At 34.0% G+C, this 21,479-nt stretch overlaps 1 protein-coding gene across 3 annotated transcripts in view; it reads right to left on the bottom strand.

Annotated features, from left to right (window-relative positions):
• Cadm2 (cell adhesion molecule 2) overlaps window positions 1-21,479 on the bottom strand; it is a 947,889-nt gene that overhangs the window by 108,879 nt on the left and 817,531 nt on the right. For all 3 annotated transcript variants that reach the window (XM_087899672.1, XM_087899674.1, XM_087899675.1), the window contains one exon: window positions 10,806-10,976. In XM_087899672.1, coding sequence (XP_087755798.1) covers window positions 10,806-10,976 — 171 coding nt within the window. The remainder of the gene's footprint in view (window positions 1-10,805; window positions 10,977-21,479) is intronic.

Below are 21,479 nucleotides of genomic sequence, written 5' to 3'. Positions count from 1 at the left end.
TTCTTCAAGATAAAGCAGCAAATAATCTTACACTTTTAAGTGAATAATAGGTCGAGAATCAAAATTTAGGATATCAGGCTTGTAATTGGGCCAAACAGAATAGACTAAAGAGACATTAGAAGTAGTAACAAGCTTTTACCATGTTGCTGAGTCAAAAGAAAGCTTGAAAGAGAAGCAAAGAGATCCAGTAGGAGTAGAAGGCAATGAGCACATCAATATTTTATTCCTCTTAAGTGATGCTTCTTATAGCTATAACCTCTGTAGCACATGATTTTAAGCACATTTGTCAAAATATTGTTTTCAAAGAACATTTTTTGATTTATATTCTTTTTTTCTTAAAAGGTCTTGCAAAGCAGCAAAGCAAAAGTCAATTTTAAAAATAGGGGGCTGGAGAGATGGCTCAGTGGTTAAGAGCACTGCCCACTCTTCCAGAAGTCCTGAGTTCAATTCCCAGCAACCATATGGTGGATCACAACCATCTACAATGAGATCTGGTGCCCTCTTCTGGCCTGCAGGCATACATGGAGGCAGAACACTGTATGCATAATAAATAAATAAAATCTTTAAAAAATAGGTTTATGCTGTATCATCTTGCAGTTATACTATTATAGCATCAAACCTTTTGAAAATCTATTATGCATTATAAAATTATGCTATTGCTTTGCTTTCCATAATATGAAATGCTACTACATCAGCACCCTAGGAATTATTGCACCATTAACTCATCAATTATGTATCCTGCCATGATTATAAAAATTAATAAAAGAATTATAAAAGGGAAGCATGATGACATAATCAAGAGCAGTGCTCCCAATACATATGTGACTATTTAAATTTAATGTAGATTAGTTAAAATTACATTAAGTAATTTCTGAGCAGTAACACCAATAGCTTGCTGGTAACTATAATATGAGGATAAATACAACAAATGACTCATAAGAGTACTTGAGCAAGGGTGACATCCTATACTGACCTGATCCTGATTTGTTCAGATTTTGGATGTGTTTTTGTAGTGGTTTAAACACATCTATAAACAGGAGCAACCTATTTGCAATTGTTTGCTTTTATATTGTTTTCTCTTGTATGATTCAGCTTGAGGATTCAAATTATTTTCATGGTTACTCATAAAATGAAAGCAGTGAGGAAGTAGACAGACGACAGAAATGCAGAATCAAGCACAGAGGAAACCAGATGATAAAGGTGAGAGATAGTCGTAGAGAGTCTGAGATCTCAGAACCCAAATTAAAAAGAAAAGAAAAGTGACAGTAGAACACATGTAAAAAGAAAGAGGAAAAGTATGGAGGTTAGAAGGACTGATCAGGCACATGGAAGAGGTGATTATTAGTATACAGGTTAACCAAAACTAAGTATATATTCTTAGTTCTCTAAATCCCTATAGAAACCCAATAGGTAGTAAGTAATTGCAAAGTAAAACAAAATGGAATTATTTTCCACCGGTGGAAAGTGTCTCTCCCTTAAGACATAGACTATTAAAAGGAAATTGCTGTACATAGAGGGTTAGGAGGTATCTCAGAGGTGTCTTAAAGAACATAGAATATTACCATTGTCCTCGGGTGCCCATCATAACCCTATGATAACATTCTTCTGCTGATGGCACCACGAATTTCAAACATAGCAAAATCAACCTTCAAACAGTTGGGTACATCCTTCCCATTGGTTGGCTTTCACGGTACAGGTAAATGTTATGTACACAGCTAAGGGAGAAAAGCCATTAGTGGCTTTACCCAGCATCAGACAACATATACTGCAATATTCACCTTCTTGGCAAGCTGTGCATACTGGTGTAATAATGGTAGTGCTGTTAAAGGATAACCAGCCTTTTGGATTCAAGGCTTGCCTCATAGTGCAGAATTTTATGCAAGTTGATATCAAAATTCCATGACTGAGTAGGTTATGAGGCCTAAATCAGAATCTGTTACTGTTATTTTGCTAATAGGTCCTGTCTTAAAACTAGTTTTCAATATTTCTGTTTGTACATAATTATAATTTAGAAAAACTCCATAGAACTTTCAAAAGCAAAAGAGAAAATACAAATGATAGGATTTCTTTCTTTTTAAAGACAATTAGATTTTTTAATTAATATGCCTAAAAGAGCCATAATCATAAATTTGCAACTATGTCAAAGTGATATTCAAACTATATAGCCAATCCCACAACAAGCAAGAACCTATCCAAATGGCATGTGACCTATCAGGATGAATGCCAGTTACATAGTAAGTTTTTGTATGTGTATGGGTAGTACATTATCCCAGTTTGCCAGTTTGTACAGTTTGGCATTGTACAGAAATTAACAGCCATACTGGTCTAGACAGGTTAAATTTAATTATTTCCCAGAGTCAGTATAAGGTCAGTGTACTGAATTAAATACATAAGGTCTTGCTATATGAATCTGATTATATAAATTAATAAATAATAACATGCAAAAACCACATATCTTCACACATATTAACATTTTCAAGCATTTAAACATCAAAAGTGCTAATGGGCTGTTGAGTACACATATGTCCATAGTGACAGCAGTTATTCAAATGATGAGTTTCTCAACTGGGCGACAAGGTTTCTATTACAATATGCTGCTAAAATATCAAATATAATATATGATAGCAATTTTCATTATTATCTAAAAGAGAGTATAGCTAAGAACTCTGAACCATCTGAACAATTTTCTGTAAGCTTAAACGTTTCCTAAAACAAAAATCTATTAGTTAAATAGGCATCAAAACAAAAAGAAGAAAGTAAATAAAAAACAAAACAATGTGTTACTGGACATGGTGCAAAATTGCCAACAGCAATGACACAATTTTGTGGTATGTCACAGTTAAATTAGCAAGTTCACCTGCTTTGACTGGTTTCTGTAGTTTTCTTTCTTTTAAAAATGTTGGCTTATTTATATTTACGTGTATATCTTCATTTTATACATGCATTTATGTGTACCATAGGGATACCTGGTGTTCTCAGGGTCAGTAAAGTGACTCCATCCCCTGAACTAGAATTATGAATGACTAAGAACTACCATGGACGTGCTAGGAAAGGAACCTGTGTCCTCTCAAAGAGCAAAATGTTCACAGCCATTGAACTATCTCTTGAGCCCCAACAGTAGTTTTCTAACTATACTTTGTTTCTATGATTTTTGACTGAATGTGGGTATGAATAATCCCTTAAAATTCATAGAATTACACCAATTCTAAAATATTATGGCATCAAATAAGCTTATTTAAAAGATAAATCAGCCTGTGGCATCTAAAAGCTAGAATTAAAAGAAAACAGAAATAGCTTTTAATTTGTAAGTTAAGGAGACAAAATGGCAATTATTTGTGCTTTTCTTTAAGATTTTTGTTGTTTATTTATCATGTCTTGTCTCTTCATTTAAAGTTCTTGCACTGTAACTCAGAATGTCTGCAATTAACTATGTAGTCCACACTTGTTCTCAGCTTGACGTGTTCAGCCTTCTACATGGTGTGATTATGGCAGCAAACCATTACAGATTCTGAAGCACTTTTAGTTAATTATAACAGCCATTCATTAAAATTTTTAACTTAATTGAAAAATACATATTTTCTGTGTCTTCTATAATATGCATGCATTCTACAATTCTGCTATTAAGTTTTCTTCCTTATGTGTTTAATTTCTATGCTTATAATAATTTAAAACATTTTTTCTTTTTTTATTAATTAATTTATTAAAAATTTCCACCTCCTCCCTGCCTTCCTTTTCCCTCCCCTTTCCCACCTCTCTCTCCCTCTCTAGTCCTAAAAGCATACAGGGTTCCCTGCCCAGTGGAATATCCAAGGTTCTCCCCCCTCCATCCAGGCCTATAAAGGTGAGCATCCAAACAAACCAGGCTCCCACAAAGTCAGTCCATGCAGTAGAATCAAAACCCAGTGCCATTGTCCTTGGCTTCTCAGTTAGCCTTCATTGCCAGCCACATTCAGAGTGTCCAGTTTGATCACATGCTCCATCACTCCCAGTCCAGCTGGCCTTGGTGAGCTCCCATTAGATCAGTCTCAGTGGGTGGCTGCACCCCTCATGGTCCTGACTTCCTTGTTCATGTTCTTCCCCCTTCTACTCCTCATTCTAGCCATAATTAAAGGACATTGAGCCTATAATTTGTGATCCTAGAGAAGCTAAATAAGAAGGTGAACCCAAAGAAAATCATGTAGTTATCTTCCTGGATATTGGAAGTGGACAAGATTGTCAGGCACAACTTGGGTGCACGGGGAAGAGGGATGGATGTAAGGGAAGATGGGTAGAGAGAAGGGAGAAGGGGAGGATTCAGGGGAGCGTGGGAGAATGGGATGAGTGGGATGGAGGAAGGGTGGATATGGAAGCAGGGAAGTAAATATCTTAATTAATGGAGCCATTTTAGGGTTTTCAAGAGACTTGACTCTAGAGGGGTTCCCAGGTCCAAGGAGAGGTACCCAGATTGTTCCTTGGGCAGCAGAGGAGAGGGTGCCTGAACTGGCCTTGTCCCATAGCCACACTGATCAATATCTTGCATATCACCATAGAACCTTAATCTGGCGATGAATGGAGATAGAGACAGAGACCCACATTGGAGCACTGGACTTAGCTCCCAAGGTCCAAATTTAAAACATTTGAGCAACCCATTTTTAGGTTTTTCTTTGATGTAAACATCTGTTATTCTAAGTCTCCATAAATCCCTTACTTTTTTTGTCCTTCAGAACAATTAGAATGCTTTAAGACTTTAAGGTAAAGGCTGAAGCCATTTTGTAGAATAGTTATTTCTCATGTTCCAAGTTCTAGTACCAGCACAAGGAGTAAAACTGAATACATCACAATAAGAATTAGAATAAAACATTTTCAAGGGCACCATTTTTTCTTTCAAAGGATTTCTCATTTTTGAGACTATAATTCATATAGATAGTCAGATAACTATATTAATTAATTTCAGAAAACAAAAAAGTTATCAATAGCAAAATATATGATAATTTGAATCATCTAGATAGAGTAAAATATTTGATAATTCAGTCACTTTTTAATAACTTATATTAAAGACTAAGTGGAAAATGTCTGTCATATATACGGGGAAAGCACTTACTCGTCTAATGCACAAAACATTCTGTAGTGCTTACTTCAGGTAAAATAACATTGTTGTACCTTCCTGGAAACTATTTAGAAACTTCTTGGGTTTCTGAATACAAGTCTTGCATTGGCTCCTTTTGTAACAAACATTTCTTAAAGCTGAGGCCAGTTGAGGGAGATACATGTTTCTAAATGGATATCAAACACAAACATGCCTGTACTATAAGCCCATAAATTACCGAAACAATCACCTTTTCTAAAATTAGTGGAAATAGTGAAAGGGAATTTTATGAGATTTATAGAAGCTGATTTAAACCATACTTTGAGCTTCAGAAACACATGCTTTTTGTGCAAAGTGGACTGATGAGGTTGGACTTCCATTAGTTTTTATTTACATTTATTTTGTATTTACATATATGATACTCTGCATTGTGTGGGTGCTCACAGAGGCAGAAGAGAGCACTGGAGATACAAGGAGCTTGAGCTGATCCCTAAGGGTGCTCGGAACTGAACTCAGGTCCTTGGTAAGTGTATCAAGTGCTCTTAACCACAGAGACATCTCTACAGCCTACAGATCTGTCAAAAAGAAGAATCAACGGAAAAACGCATCAAATGAAAAAAAAAATCTCCATTTCCACTTAGAAATATCTTTGTTTTGTATACCAAATACCAGAGTACATAAACAACCAAGTCAGTAATCCCCAAGCACAAAAGCAATGAATCTCTTTTGTAATAATCAGAATTGAATTTGTATTCAATTCATGAGAATAAAAACTGAAATACATTACATGGTTGATAAATGTAGCAAAAATTTACAACAGTGAGTTTTGTTTCTCTAGCCCAAGGTAATTCTCTAAATGAGATTTAACAATAACAAAATCACTATAGAAGCACTATGGTACGTTTTACAATGTAAGATTTTAAAGGGAAATTAAACACCTATATTATCCATTGTTGTGCTTACTAGATTGGAAACACAATTATCAAAATATATAGGTCAGGAACTAAAATTGGCTATTAATCCCTTATAGAGATACTGTTTCATTTAATAGTGATAGCAGTTTTAGTGTTATTTTAAATGTATTAATGCATATATTTTCATTTATCAATAGCTTAACTGATCTAATTTAAAAACAATGTTATTCCTAAGCCTGATGCACCCTCCATTTCTCTTCTTTCCCAAAATCTTTTCCTTTCCTTCCCAGTTCCTCTTCTTCCTTTCCTTCCTCTTCTCTTCCCCAGTTTTTACCCACCACCTTCCACTGTTACTCTGATAAAATGTTTGGGCTCAAATGGAGAGCCCAATTCATGAGCCATTTTCATTATTTTATTTATGGCTTAAATGAAAATGATCTACAGTTTTAAACAACTATTCATTTTTATAGGTGAAACATTCAAATATAATTCACATTCAAATACAATTACAAAACAAATGTTAGTAATTAATAATAAGCTCAATGTTTTGATGGGGAGGTGTATAAAGTATTTTACAGCACATGCATAAACATTTTAAAAATTCAGACTCTAATACTCGTCTCATTCTAGAGTGTTACAGTGCTTTCTCATACAATTAACATTACTCTGACATTTCGGTATTTTTCCCTTGAGATTTTCATTTTCAATAAGAGTTCTGTTTTAGTCTTGTTACGTCAATGAAATGTCATGGAACAGCAGGAAATAGCTGTTTTGTGCCTTCTTTGCTGTGTAATGGGTGGAGTCTTCTGCTGGTGCACATAGATTTTTTTCTACTGAACACTGAATAAATTCTGACTCATAAGGTGTTTCCTATAAATTTAAATCAGACCAATTAAAAGGTATTTTTTAAAGAGATATAGGTACAGTTACAAAGATAAATAAGAGATTTCATATGTAAAAAAAGTGAGTCGTTTTTCATGCTGTTCAGCTGAGAAGTGTTCTCTTACCTAATATGTGAAATTTGAAAGTGTTTGTGTGGTTGACAGGAAAAGAAAATATCTGTTCTTCTTTCTCTTAAATTTCAGTTTAAAATGAGTCCCTTTATTGTGTGGAAGTATTTTGATAAATGATTAATACTTTCTAAATAGAAAAAGTTGATCTGATAAATTTCATGGGATAATTCCTTTAAATTATCTGCATAACAGGGAAACAGGGCTGAAACACCTTTTAATAACTTATCTAGCCATGTATTTTTTTATTATGTTTTTTGCTGCTATGTGTTTCCCTTACTTCCAATGTCCAACCATCTGGTAGCAGAATTTCTGTGTCTTGGGCAGTTACTATTGTACACATTATTAAAGAATGCACATGCATCCTTTTTATGCAACAGAGAAAACATTGACATTTCTTCTAAGAGTTTCTTTATTTGGGACCATTGCTGAGGTATTCCATAGCGAGAATATTATTATACCAAGGAAAAATCCTGAATTTGCTAATCATTCCATTTTATTCCCCTGTCCAAAACTACATTCTATCTTCCTTTTATCCATAGCAAATTATTCATCAAACGTGGTGTGATTATCTCCTACTTTGGGGTGGAAAATTCAGACATTTATGGCATTGCTCTTAGATTTTTATGAAGACTGCATTATTTCATGCATTGTTCTCCTTCTAATACAAACCGTATCTCTGTCAGATCACTGGTACGTGTTTCATCTCTGGGGAATGTTCTGCGTCCTTAAAGGAACATTTAGCATTACAACCACTGTTGCCTTTAATTAGCTTCTTCTACTTGAGTGATAGTATGCTAGATTTTAAGAAAAATAATTTAAATTGATCTAGTTACTGCCCTCTGGCCACTTGCATATTAATTTATGATATAAAAATATGACAGTTTCAATTTATTACATTGTATGAATGTAAAATATTTCAAATAAAACTCTACAAAAGCTAAAGAATTCAGTTACTCTTCTCCATGAAATATTCAAAATAATACACATTAAATATGTCAAACATTAAACAAATAGGTGACTAGGAATTTTATAGAACCGATTTTAATTTCCAAGGAAGTAAAAGTGAACTTGGCAGTAGATGTTTGGAACTAACAGCTGTTCTGAAACCTTACAATGATCAAAATCATTCTTTATAGCATGGGCAGTAAAGTTATTCTGTGGTTATGAGATAGAAGAAGACAAGACCACGGTCAGTGAAAAACTGAGGTGACATAAGAGAGGCCAGAGTACTCAGTTTTCGGGAGTTTAGCCAGGTTAGTGTGTCTTATATTAACAAAATTAATTGTGTTTTAAAATTTCTGTTTTCCAAATCAAATTTCAAAATTTCTTTCACTGATAGTAGTGACTCTGTTCTTGATAGCGCCAAATTCTGACCCTTTATTGATTTTTATTATTTTTATAAGTAATGTGTTTCACTGAGACTTATTTCATGGTTTGTTTGCATATGTGTGTTTGTGTATCTCTGTGTGTAAAGGAATTCTCAGCTGTGCACGCTCAGGGATAGGTTAGAATACAAGTAGACTTCTGCATTTTGTACTCTATTCCTTTCCTTGTTTTTGAGACTCAGTCTCTACCTAAAAGCTCCCTTATTGCTCTTAGTGAGACAGGGAGCATGCAATATCCACCTGCCTTGATCTTCTCAGTGGTGGTGGGTGCGTGTTTCTCTGCTTGCCTTTATGTGACTATGGAGATCCAAACTAACATCTTCATGCTTATGCAGAAAACATCCACTGAGGCAAATACTCAGATCCACAAGCCTCCACAAGCCTAATTTCATTCAAAACAGTTTGGTTATCAGTGAGAAAACTCTACAGTTCACCTGCTGTGTCTCCAACAACACAGAGAAAAGTAAACAAGTTGTCAACTGCTTCACTATCTGAAGGATCTAGCCATGGTGGTGTTTGTCAACAATTAATTAATATGATTTGATTTCTATGATTTTGTACATAATATGTTTTAATTAGAGTTATATGAATGAAAGATATTTTTCAAAATATTATTACCTCTCACAGTAAAATTAAAAGTATATTTAAAAATTCAAACTATTATGATGACAATATGGATCTTCTAAAACTATCAGCTTCCATTCCTTGTACCTTAATGATTCATTGATCAAATAAGCAGTAAGGGATGGTCATGATTCATTTGAAATCTTTTAATTGTTCAAACTTGACTTAAATTGCCTCGAGCTCATAGAAATTAATTATTTAGCTTATAATCAAATCAACACAGGAATTGATTCTCTAGTTTATAATCAGCGACCTTCACAAAGTCATTTTATAAAAATGTTGGAACTAGAAATAATATTCATGTCATCTGTATGGTGTTTGTGCTGAAATCTGTTTCAAGGACAGCAGGAGAAAATCTAGTAAAACTAATCTAATGCAATGCAAATTGCTTTTAAATTGCAATAGTTTCAGACACATCTCTAGTATTTTCTCCTAATGCTGTTTATTCTGCCCTAGTGGGTTCTACTGTGGTCTTTCTGATTGCATTGATGTTTCTAGAAATAAATGTAACAGGTGTGCTCCTAATTTGGGGCTTTGTATCACATCATTCATTCCTTAGCATTACATGTGGGTAAGCTCATCAAAGCAATGGTTTTACGCCCTGTTTTCATCTTCCTACCATCTCATTTGTCTTATTTTTCTTGAATAGTAATTGTCACTGGGTACTTTGTTTCATGCAGAGATTATTTACATTTCCTTTGCTTCATTGCATCTTGTTTGCAAAAGAAAAGTTTTATTGTTGTAGTGGTGATGACAATTGGAAACAAGTGGGTTAGCTTTGTTTTTGTTTTTATTTTTGTTTTGTTCTTGTTATTGTTGCAGGGGGCTTTTTGGTGGGGGGGGGTTGGTTTGGTTTTCTTTTTTTTTTTTTTTTTTTTTTGGTAATTTGGTAAGTGCTGAGTCCTAAACCATGGCTGCTATTTACTAAGGACCAATGCAACATTGATTGACTAATAAATGAAAATAAAATGCAATAAACCTTATTAGTACAGTGGTGTTTGATCATAGTTCAGGACTTTAGGGTTTTAATGTTATTCCAAATTCAGGCTTTAATTTCATCCCAGGAAAATCAACCAGAAAAATAAATCACTTTATTATCTCAAAGAATTGAATCAAGCAGTTCATAAATAGGATATTTTATTTTCTCCTTTTTACTTCGGCTTGTATATTTCACTCCACTCAGCTTCATTTTAGTAAATATATGTTCCCAGGCCTCCTTTAAGTAATAGATTATAAATCTATTATTTACTAGCAATTGACTTGTCCCCCCGACTTTCTCCGTCAACTGTTCACCTTGTAATTCATAACTCTGACTGCACATCGAGCTGTATGAGACAATGTCCCCAAAGCTTCATCACTGCCCCTCATATGTGAACATCACACAGTTAACATTTTTACTGCAATTGTAAACGATAATTATAGATGTAGTGATGGTGCCTCTGTATTCAAAGAGACTAAAATACAGTATGTAGGATAAAAATATGAGAAAACGATTTGCAAGTAACTAAGATAGTTTGATATAACCCCAGTGTTCTCACCCACCCTCTTCCACACATGCGCACACCAAGCCATATCTTCAATGATAATTCAGAACTTTAAACTCTGAGATGCTCTTTATTCTCCTTCCTTGTTAAGACACACACTCAGAAAAGGACTCTTACCTTGGTACATGATTGAGATTCGTGAGGATAGGAAAGTTTTTGGCCCATTTGTTACAACTTCATGTAATTTAAAAACTGATTTTTAAATACTAATAAAGAAAAATGCATTGTAGACATAAAGGGGGTGGCATGTGTCTACTTACAGTGTATTTCTAGCACCTGCATGGCTACCTGAGGGGTGGCATTGAGGGACTCATGGTCTACTCTACAGATGACCGCCACTCCATCGTCACTGCGGTCCACTCGGAAGTCCAGCGTGCTGCTGACGGTGAAGGTCTTTCGGTTAGCATCCTCCTCTTTCAAATACTTCACATCTGAAAATACAAGTTGTAGAAAACTTCTGAGATATCACTCACAATTCATCACACTTTTCTCACAAGTAACTAAGAAAAAAACCATCATCTATTGTTGCCAGTTTTTAAGGGCAAATCTATACAATATATAGGTGTAACACTAAAAGAATGTGATATATTTTGTTCTTGGAAATATAGGTTGATGGATGTGTTCACAATTTAAGACATGCATACATAGAAATTTAGGGATGATAACAAAAATACAGATCCAAAAGTAGATTTTAAGAGTTAAGTATAGAAGTAAAAATGTAAAGGTGTATGGGATGCAATATTTTTATCTCTGCTTTCAAACTCACCTAGATTATTATCAGGTTCAATATTTTATGTTCTGAACCTGCAAAGCACCATTTTACAAGAGCATTTTCTCCTCCAGCTTCTGTTTATGTTTCTCTAACACTTTATGTAACATTTCTGAACTGTAAGCATATTTGAAAAGAGTATATGTTCATCACTATCTGCTTATGATTTAGAGTGTTTAATGTGTGCATGCTTTTAATTCCACTTGAACAACAAATTGGAAATTTAAAAAGTGCTAAAAAATATTTAACAGAGAAAAGTGGCAATGTTTGTATAGAAATGAAACATTTGAATACTGAAAATATTTAATATATTAGCTTTGAAATTTATATATAGAAAATGTTCATTCCTTGGCAGAGGAATTCATTTCAACATTAATGAAAATATTTCTCTCAATATGTGAATTCATTTACTGGTGTTTAAGCCTGCTTATGAAGACTTAAGGACTCTAAGCACCAGTAACATGTCTTCCTGCTTTTTGCCATATGCACTGTCTTGATTATAATAAACTGAAACTCTGAAATTGTAAGCAAGAAACCTCAATTAATCTTTCTGTTTGTTTTTGTTTGTTTCTTTGTTTGTTTCATAAGAGTTGCCATGGTCATGGCGTCTCTTCACAGCAATGCAAGATTGAGACAATGGTCATTTTGGGATTATTTGTTCTATTTTAAAGTTGAGCCTATTGATGTCATCCTTAATTTGTAAGTTCTTAAGTTTGAAGGTGTTCATAAGAACACACCAATTTTCACACATTAGAATGCTGTGAGATAATGCTTTTGTAAACTGTAAAGATTCATAATCTTTCATTCATAATGGCTTTCTGAAACATTGATTGGCCATTAGCCAGGCAGGAAATAGAGGTGGGACAATTAAACTAAGTGAATTCTAAGAAGAAGAAAGGCAGAAAGCCAATCACCAGCCAGATGCAGAGGAAGCAAGATGAGAATGCCTTACTGAAAAAAGGTACCAAGCCACATGACTAATCATAGACAAGAATTATAAATGAATTTAAGTCACAAGAGCTAGTTAGAAATAAGCCCGAGCAATAGGCCAGTATCCAATTAACATAAGCCTCTGTGTATCTCTTTGAGACTGAGGGATGTGGAACTCGGCTGGACTGAAACTTCTGTTAACAGAAATCATACAATATGCTAAAGTTAATATGCTATTATAGCAAGACCTTACATGTAGCTGAGAGGATAATTTTCTTAGAATTCTCACATATTCTCCATTTTCCCATTTCTCAGCATCCAATTAACAATGATACTTTCTGGAAACAATTTGTCACTAAAGATGTGAAAGCTATAGCATCATAGAAAGCTTGTTAAGGGAGAGTTGTTGCCTCCTAGCCAAAAGTATGACATTTATGTCTGCTGGAGAAACACCTTTGCTTCTCCCTTCAGCATTAATCCAACTCGGCTATCTGGCCAAGGGACCACTCCTACCAAGGTAGGTTTACCTCAAGTCATGCTAATCATATAACCGAAATATATTCTTTCCCCGAATTTCAGCTCCTTACCACTTTCCCTATATGCTGCCTGGATTTTTATTGTTTCTGGCTACCAATAAGAGTCTTAGCTCAGAATACATTTTCCTTGTTCTTCTGGACAGTCTCCTTGTTTTGTTTACTGGGCAGAGCCTAAACAACGACTCTGAAAATTTGGACTTTTTCATTATTTCTCTCCTGCTCCCCTTCCTATCTTGGGCTGTTGACCCACCTCATGGTAGACTTTCAGGTCTGATTAATTAGAATATTATGGTCCTTCATTTTTCTCAGGCTGCTACACATGAATCTATACTAAATATCATCTAAAATGCACCCTCTATGTTCTTGTGATCTGTTAATTTCATTCTTCTAAATCATGGAACAAAAATCCAAAAATTACTAATGCAGGTGTTTTTGTTGTCCGTCTAGTATCAAGAACTTCTAGTTCCTCAGAAAGAATCTATTGCTCCCAAATATCCTCATGCAGTATAAACTGTTACTATATATTCAATAATTAATTTTAAAAATATGTTGGTAATGAGCAGCAGATTTAATTTCTCTGCTTTAACTTTCTGAAAACAATTTACTTTTAAAAAGTACCAGATTTGATATACTTTGTGCATTCTTCTTTGAGTTTTACTGATATCTGGGGAAACACAAATTTATTTTATTACTTAATTTTAAAAGGTAAAATCATATGTATTTAAATGATACAAGTATATAACTGTTAAATACTTTGTTTTTAAAATTATATATGTTTATTATTTTGTTCATATGAAAAACCTCAAAAATTTTACTACATACCACACACACACATACACACACACACACTGAAGTCTTATAGCTCTTAGAAAAGTATGAAGAATAAAAACAATTGGAAGTGGCACAAATCTGTCTTTTAATTATAAATTCTAGGATACCATAGCAAGTGAATGACTTTTCATAAATGCATCTCATGAATATCATTTCTGCATCTGTTGCATCATTGGTTGATATTTTTACATATAATACTAATACAATTTCAGTTGAATATGAGTAAATTATGAAATAACTACCTTAAAGTCAAGATTTATAAATATAATGCAGAGGTGTACAGGTATATTTAGGTCTACTTAGTACTCTAAAGATTAATGATATACTTTTATTTCTATTATTTTGCGGATTTTTAAGTGAATGTCACCTACTTTCAGATTTTATTTTCTACCCTGCCAATCTGTGTCCAACGATTACTTATTTTTTCTTAGCTCTAAGTAGGAACAAGGTAAGACAATTTAGTAATCTTGATAATTTTTATAATTACATTATACTACATCTGAAAAATTGTTCTTAAGCATTGTTAATTGTTTTATTTAAAATAACAGCTGCTTTTAAAGAAGTCATACAACTGCTTCATACAGTTGCTTCCTTTACAAAATATCATTGATATGATATAATTTTGCAATGAAATTTGAGATTAATTGTATACAGCATAAACTTTTAAAGAGAATAATTCAAATAATGCAACCACTAATATAATTTATGATTTTCATAAATTGTATGTTGATTTACAGAGTCAACCTAGGTCACAATGTGAACAGATATATCCCACAGAGCTAAACCAGATGTTCCTTTCTCCTTACTAGATGTTACCTTCCCCAAATGCAGAGGATTTGGAAATGTAAAATGTATTTCCATTTTTCTTTACTTTACTCCTCTGTTCCTCTTTCTCTGTGGGTGGGTGAGTGGGTAGGTGGGTGTGTTGCATACACGTAAATGTATTGGTGCAAAAGCCTGTTGAACTCATAGCATGACATCTGCTGTCTCCCTTTGTCTCTCTCATATTATAGTCTTAAATAGTCTGGAAACTGCTGGAAACTTGATGTTTAGATTATCTTGATTGGTCAGCATGCACCCATGATCCAATGATCTCCATTTCTCAATGTTTGAGTTACAGGCCATAATGCCTGACTTTTTACATGGATTGTGTAGGAACACAATTCCTAATGCTGCAAGTCATCAGTATCATCTCCCTAAATCCTCATAATAATTTTTAAATAACTGGTAATGTACAGAGTTATAGAACCAATGTAAATATTTTTTGCACTGAGTAGCTTGGGTATTGTTTATATCTCTGCCTTTATTCTTCCACAGCTTTTATACACAATGTAAATGGTGTGTGTGTGGGGAGGTAACAAAAGATTTTATTAACATGATACAAAAGATAACTTACATAGTTAATGGCTTTATCACTCTGAGACATCACATCATTAACATTCTGCTGTATAGGTAGCAAAGCAGCTCTAGGTAGCATATCCCGAAGATCACCCCTCCCCAGGTGGCCTCATAGTTACAAAAGAAGGAGCAGAAGTCTATGACCATCAGACAAGGTGGAAATGGGCATGCACTTTTTAACCTCCACAGGCCATTGAATTAAAATTATAATTTCCTTATATTCAAAAACTAGGACCTTTTGTCAAAGCGTCCAGATAGGAAATAACAACAGTAGAGAGTCACTTAGAGAGTGGGAGTCCGAAATAAATGCATTTTCATCTTGAGCTACATTACGAACAAAACAAAGAATCACTTGATCTTTTAAACACTGATTTTTTTACACACAAAAATAATATTTTTCAGTACAAAATAGTATTTGTCTTCTTATTAATCTTTTCTTTGCGTATAGCATTAGATTACCTGCCTCTCTGACTGCATTCTGACCATTAGCAGTAGAGTTTCAGAAAGGAACTCTTCCTGAGAGAAGTTCCCAGGAAGGTAGCCTTGTCTCAGCAGTGGTTTAAATATACCCTAAGCGGTTCTGTCTGAACCCTTCTGCTTCATTTGCACTCTTTATTTTTGTGATTTTGATGTCTTTCAGACAGACTTGAAAAGGAGACACTTCTACTTTTGGGAAGATAATTGATTTTTCTGAATTCTGAAGTAGACTGCCATGCCACTCGAACACACGAATAGGGCATCACTTTTTCATCTACAAAGTTAATAGGTCACACTGAGAGCAAGGCAGATCTTCCATTGCTTCTCCACATGGGAAGCGCTATCTTTTCTACCTTTTGGAGATCTTAGGTAGGGATTATGGACAATAAAATATAGACTCTTTGGTGTGGGAGAATTATCTGTATTCTGTCAATTGTGTATTTTAATAAAATGCTGATTGGCCAGGCAGGAAGTATAGGCGGGAAAACCAGACAGGAAGTAGAGGCGGGGCAAAGAGACTGGTAGTATTCTGGAAAGCAGGAAGCTCCCTCCGCAGTTCTGCCCAGACCACGGGGGAGGAAAGATGTAAGCTGCACTGCTGGAAAAGGTACTGAGTCATGTGCTAACATAGATAAGGATAATGGGGTAATATAAGTTATAAGAGCTAATAAGTAGCCTGACCTAATGGGCCAATCAGCTTTATAACTTATAGAGATCTCTGTGTGATTGATTTTCTCTGGGACTTGCCGGCTATGGGGTACTGGGCGGGAACAGATACCCCAACAAGCCGGCCCCTCATGTTACAACTCTTGTGTTTGAGCTTTACATTCTTTAGTCTTAAATAGATCATTCAGGTCTCAGTGTGAACTTTAGGTTCATTTAATAGATAAATTTTATTAAATAAGCTATAGGGTTTATAAATATATTTTTGATGGATCAGTTAATTTCAGTACAAAAAGATCAAAGGTTTTAGTCTGAATTTTCTTGTGGTACAAATACTGCTTGTTAAACTGTAAGCAAATTGGGTACATTCTCTTTTACTGTGTAAAAGGAGAAGGTACAGATTGCTGGAGATGAGACTTTTATGTCAGAACCTAGAAGACAACATTTTGGAGAGCTTGGTAGATATGAATAATGTTAAACATAAATTCTATAGATTACAGTTTCTAAAATTGAATGCTTGACTTACAGAGTAACCAACTTTCATTTTTTTTTAAATTTTAGAAATTAAAAGTTCATACTCGCATGTAATAAATATTATTCTCTTTCATCCCAACTTCCCTCTCTCATTATCCTCCCTCTCCTCTGAAAACCATTTTACTTCCCAATAAGTTCCTCTTTTATTTTTATGCTTTCTTTGTAACCCCTAGTTTAATTAGATTTTCTTGCCCATCCATGGGTGTGAGGTTATTTACAGTAGCATGGGCAACTTACAGGAGAATACACAATTGAAAAAAACATGATAACCTTCCTTCCTGCTGTCATTAATTGCTAACAGATCTTTGAGAAAAAAATAACTGACTTGTATTAGTCACTTAAAATTAAGCTTAAAATCTGAAATGAGGAATATAGAAAACTTGGTTACTTTTAATATTAAATTAAGTAATCATAAACACTTTACATTTTTAATGTTCAAGAGAAACTTTTCATTTTTAATTTGCTCCAAACCTTCTCCAACCAAAACAAAATGAGAGCAAGTCTCACATAGCACAATTTCAAAATTAAAACTTTCTCCAATGCAATTGAAAATACTTTGAAAAAGAAGTATACAGAAAAAGCACATTAGCAATATGTCATTTACCACCATTCTATAGGTGGTGACAGTTTAAGACCCTCACCATATTCAATTTTTATGAAGGGTCAATAATAATCCTCAATTTTGATATAGTCATAAATGGTTGATAGTAGCAATAGTTGGCACAATAAGATTAAATATTTCCTTGAACAAGATAAACTTGAGAAACTAAAATCTTAGTAAAATATCTGAAAATATCTGGTTAAAGAAATAAGTTTCAAAAATGGTTGAAGTGATATTTATCTACTTATTTTGAATTCCCACTTTCATTTTATCTTAACCAGTAGAAGGTTAATATTCCTCCTTGTTTCAATTGAAAGTTACTGCCAAGACCCTCGCCTTGATGCTCAATAAGGAATGATTCAGAGAAAGACTCAGGGAACCTTGCAGAAGGTGGTACAGAATTTTGCAAGAAACAGAAGGTAGGGAGGAGGAGTGAAAAAATACTGTCTTCTAAGCATAGTATCTCCATGGGAATTGTGAGCTCAAAAAAATTGTCCCTGTTGGCACTAAGCTCCAGTCACTCCTCCAAATATTCAGCTATAGAGGGAGAAGGCGTTCATGTGATTTTCCCACTAGCAGCTGCTCTATTGGCAATTAATCGTTTCCTAGTGAGATGAAAGCATCAAATCTATTTGTACAGCCATTGGTGAGTCCACCAAGCTCTGATGATTATTCCAAATTCTGGATCACACAGATGGTCTATTAAACTCTGTAAAACGTGAAACAAAACAAAACCTAACAAAGGCAAGAAAAAGAATTATAAGGAAGAAAGACGTACTTGCATGGATAGGAGGGAAATAAGAAAAAGTATAGATAGGGTGATAAAAGAATACATAATATTATATGAAATTGTTATAGAACAAAATGCATTAATAGTAGAAGAACCAACTACATTAATTTGGATTTGGAAACAAGGGGTGACTGCATTCAATATAATTATAATGTTTAAAAGTGAGGACTTGGAAACTCTTTTGCCTCTGGACCAGAAAACATTAAAAAATAAAAATGTTTTATGCACATGTTAATTAACTGATAATAGCTACCTTGATGTAGTTGATACCTACCAACACCAACAACAATGGTTGGTGGTGACTTGTCATTGGTAAATATGAAAATATTTATATAATAATTTATTAATAATCTCACTTTAGATTTTATCTTGTTTTTCTATCTTAATTTGGTTAGTGTTATATTTTCAAAACCATTACATTTTTTGTAAGTGCTTCTAATATTTTAGAACTTGCACAAATCCTTCGAGGAAAAAATAAGCTATAAAGAAAGTAAGGCTCCCTCAAAAAATATCACACCTAGCTTGATTTCTAGAGTGCACGGAGTTATCCTTAAATAATTGTTGAGATTTATTGCTCTATGGGACTACTAAGAAATGTGTGGTTCAGTTTAGAAGACACTATCATGATTAAAGTCATCTTCAAAATCTACCAGTTCAACACTAGGTCACTTTCTGTATGTAAATGATAAGTAAAGGAGATATAGTTGCCTATGTAATTTAGGGACAGAAACACCAAAAACAGTAGTTTTAAAATGTTCTTGTTTTAAGTTCAGGAAAGCTAGAAGAGAGCTTTGACTTTTTAATCAACTCCTAAATGGGCATCATTGCCTGGAGACTGAATTTGAGTATATGACTTAAACTCCAGTGGAGACACTAATATTTTTTAATAAAATAATTATGAATCTCTATATTTTCATGGTAGAAATTAGGTGTTTATTTATTAGTTTTATCCCATCTTCTAAGATGTAATGATTATATATTTGGTGGTTGGGTGTTTACAAAGTCTTAGAGGGTACCTGGGTTTTGTTGAGATCCTATAAAGAAAAGTTATTTCCTCCTAGTCCAAAAAAAAGTATATATACTGTCTCTGGCCTGGGTTGAGACCTAACACTCCATGCTACTCAAACAGAAGACTTAATGCAGTTAAACATATCAGCAATTAGGGGATTAATTCTCAGGAAGGTTCATTGAGCTAAAGCTATGACAAATACATGAAGGAGTAATTATTCCTTAATTGATAAACGTTTATTTGCTCCTTAGAAATCCAACTTTTCTTTACTTAGAAAAGAATAACTTTCCTTCTTCTTATTTTTTTTTTCTTGCTTCCAGATGCTTGATAAAATTCCCCTGACACTTGGGATGTTCTTCCATTTTTCTCTGAAGCATCTGTCCCATTTCTGCCATGTGACTAGACAAATCACATGATCTTTCTATTCCTTTTCTCCATCTTATTCCTCCAGGTAACTGCAAATATCTATAGTGTGCCTACTCTGAGTTCCCTGTTTTAAACTCCAATACAATGGTTGTAGAACTTCGTTTTGAGTATATTCTTTATTCTGTTTTATTTAGTTATCTATTTATTTATTTTGATGATTCTATTGAGACAGAGTTGCATTGTGTAGCATGAACTTGAACTTTCTCTGTCTTTGAACTTGCTCTGCCAACAAGGTTGGCTTAGAAATCAGAGTTCCTTCTGCTGCTGCCTTCCAAGTGGTGGTATTAATGTTATATACCACTATGTCCAGCTCAAAATTTATTCTCAAACTGTTTTGTTAATGAAAATAAGATCCAAGATAAGGGACCACAATTTCCTCTATAACTTTATGTCATATTTCAATTTCTTTAACCAGTATTGACTTTTCAGTTCCTCAAAAGAAGATTCCAACCTTTTTGACCAGTCTACAAGAGACTTTTACCAGTCTACAAGCAGTTTATTGCTGTGGGACTATGGTCTTTTATCCTGTCACTTGTATTATTTTTAATAAAATGCTGATTGACCAGTAGGCAAGCAGGAAGTATTGGTGGGGCAATGGCAACCAGGCAGGAAGTAGAGGCGTGGAAATGAGAATTATGGGAACAGGGAAGTTTCAGTCTATAGTCGTGACCCAGCCTCAGAGGAAGCAAGATTTGACTGCCTAGCCAAAAAAGGTACCAAGTCACATAACTAACTCAGACAAAAATTATGGGTTACTATAAGTTATAAGAGTTAATAAGAAACATGAGCTAATGGGGCAATCAGTTTATAACTAATGTAAACCTCTGTGTCATTTTTTGGAATTTAACGATTGCAGGAATCAGGCAAGAGAGGAATCAGGCAGGACAGAAAACCCCTGTCAACAGTTAATGTTTTAAAAATCTCTGAAAGGAAAGCCTCAGACTATTTTTTCTAGGCATGTCATTAAATACATATAAAAATCTTTTAAGGGATTATGAAATACAGATAATGTGAGGGAAAATGCTAATTTAAAATTTTCTTAATAATTAAGATTATCGAGAAGACATGATTACCAGTCCCTCAAGAAAACCTATTTTAAATACATTCCTTTCTTTGAAAATAAACCAATATAAAAATTTACAATATCTATGTTTATATTTATATTTGTATAATAAGCCTTAAAATGCCACTTGTCACTTTCTTTATTTTGATTTAAATGGATATTCACAATCTATGAAGCTGTATCCTGCTCAGTTTATTCTTTAGCAATAATTTGTAAATACAAACCCACAAATAAGGGAATAAAACTGGAAACAAATTTTAAGAACAGAATATTTTGTTTAGGACTACTTAATCTCTTATATCCAAATGAAAGATAGTCATAAATACTTAAAGTTGTTCTCAAGAGTAAAACATTTTTGCACTATTACATGTATACTCAATGAAACAATTTACAATGTTTGATGTACATATGAAGGATCCTTTCTAAGAGTTTATACACTATGTGCTTTTGCCTATAGCTTGTCAGGTTCCAGTGAGTTTCACTTTAAGTAGTTAGGATTTCTCCTGTAGAGGCATCTGACCAAGAAAACACAGTCTTGCCAGCAAGTATAAACAATGTTAACTAATTAGATTGTATCCAATTCTCTACCATAGTATACCCTAATTCTCATTGAAGAACCTGCAGAATTCAAAGAAACTAAAACTTAAAACAGGTTAGAACACACATGCAAATCCATCATCCCAGAATCGGCTCCATAAAACCGCTTTGGGGCAGTGTAAAGAAAAGGCATAATTCAACAAGTTAAGAACCAATGATTAAAATAGAAGTCACTAGCTATTTGTGGCAGGCATTAAAAGGAGCTAAATGACAATGAGGTTTCTCTGTACATGAATTACTTATAATTACGGGATGACCTTTATGGTTGTAATTAGGTTTCCTTTGATCCATTCACTCTGAATGACCAGTT

The sequence above is a fragment of the Myodes glareolus genome, chromosome 2, assembly GCF_982192425.1.
Source record: "Myodes glareolus chromosome 2, mMyoGla1.1, whole genome shotgun sequence".
NCBI lineage: Eukaryota > Metazoa > Chordata > Mammalia > Rodentia > Cricetidae > Myodes > Myodes glareolus.
The sequence above is the reverse complement of the archived record's forward strand: the minus strand, read 5'-3'. Positions and strand labels throughout refer to the sequence as shown.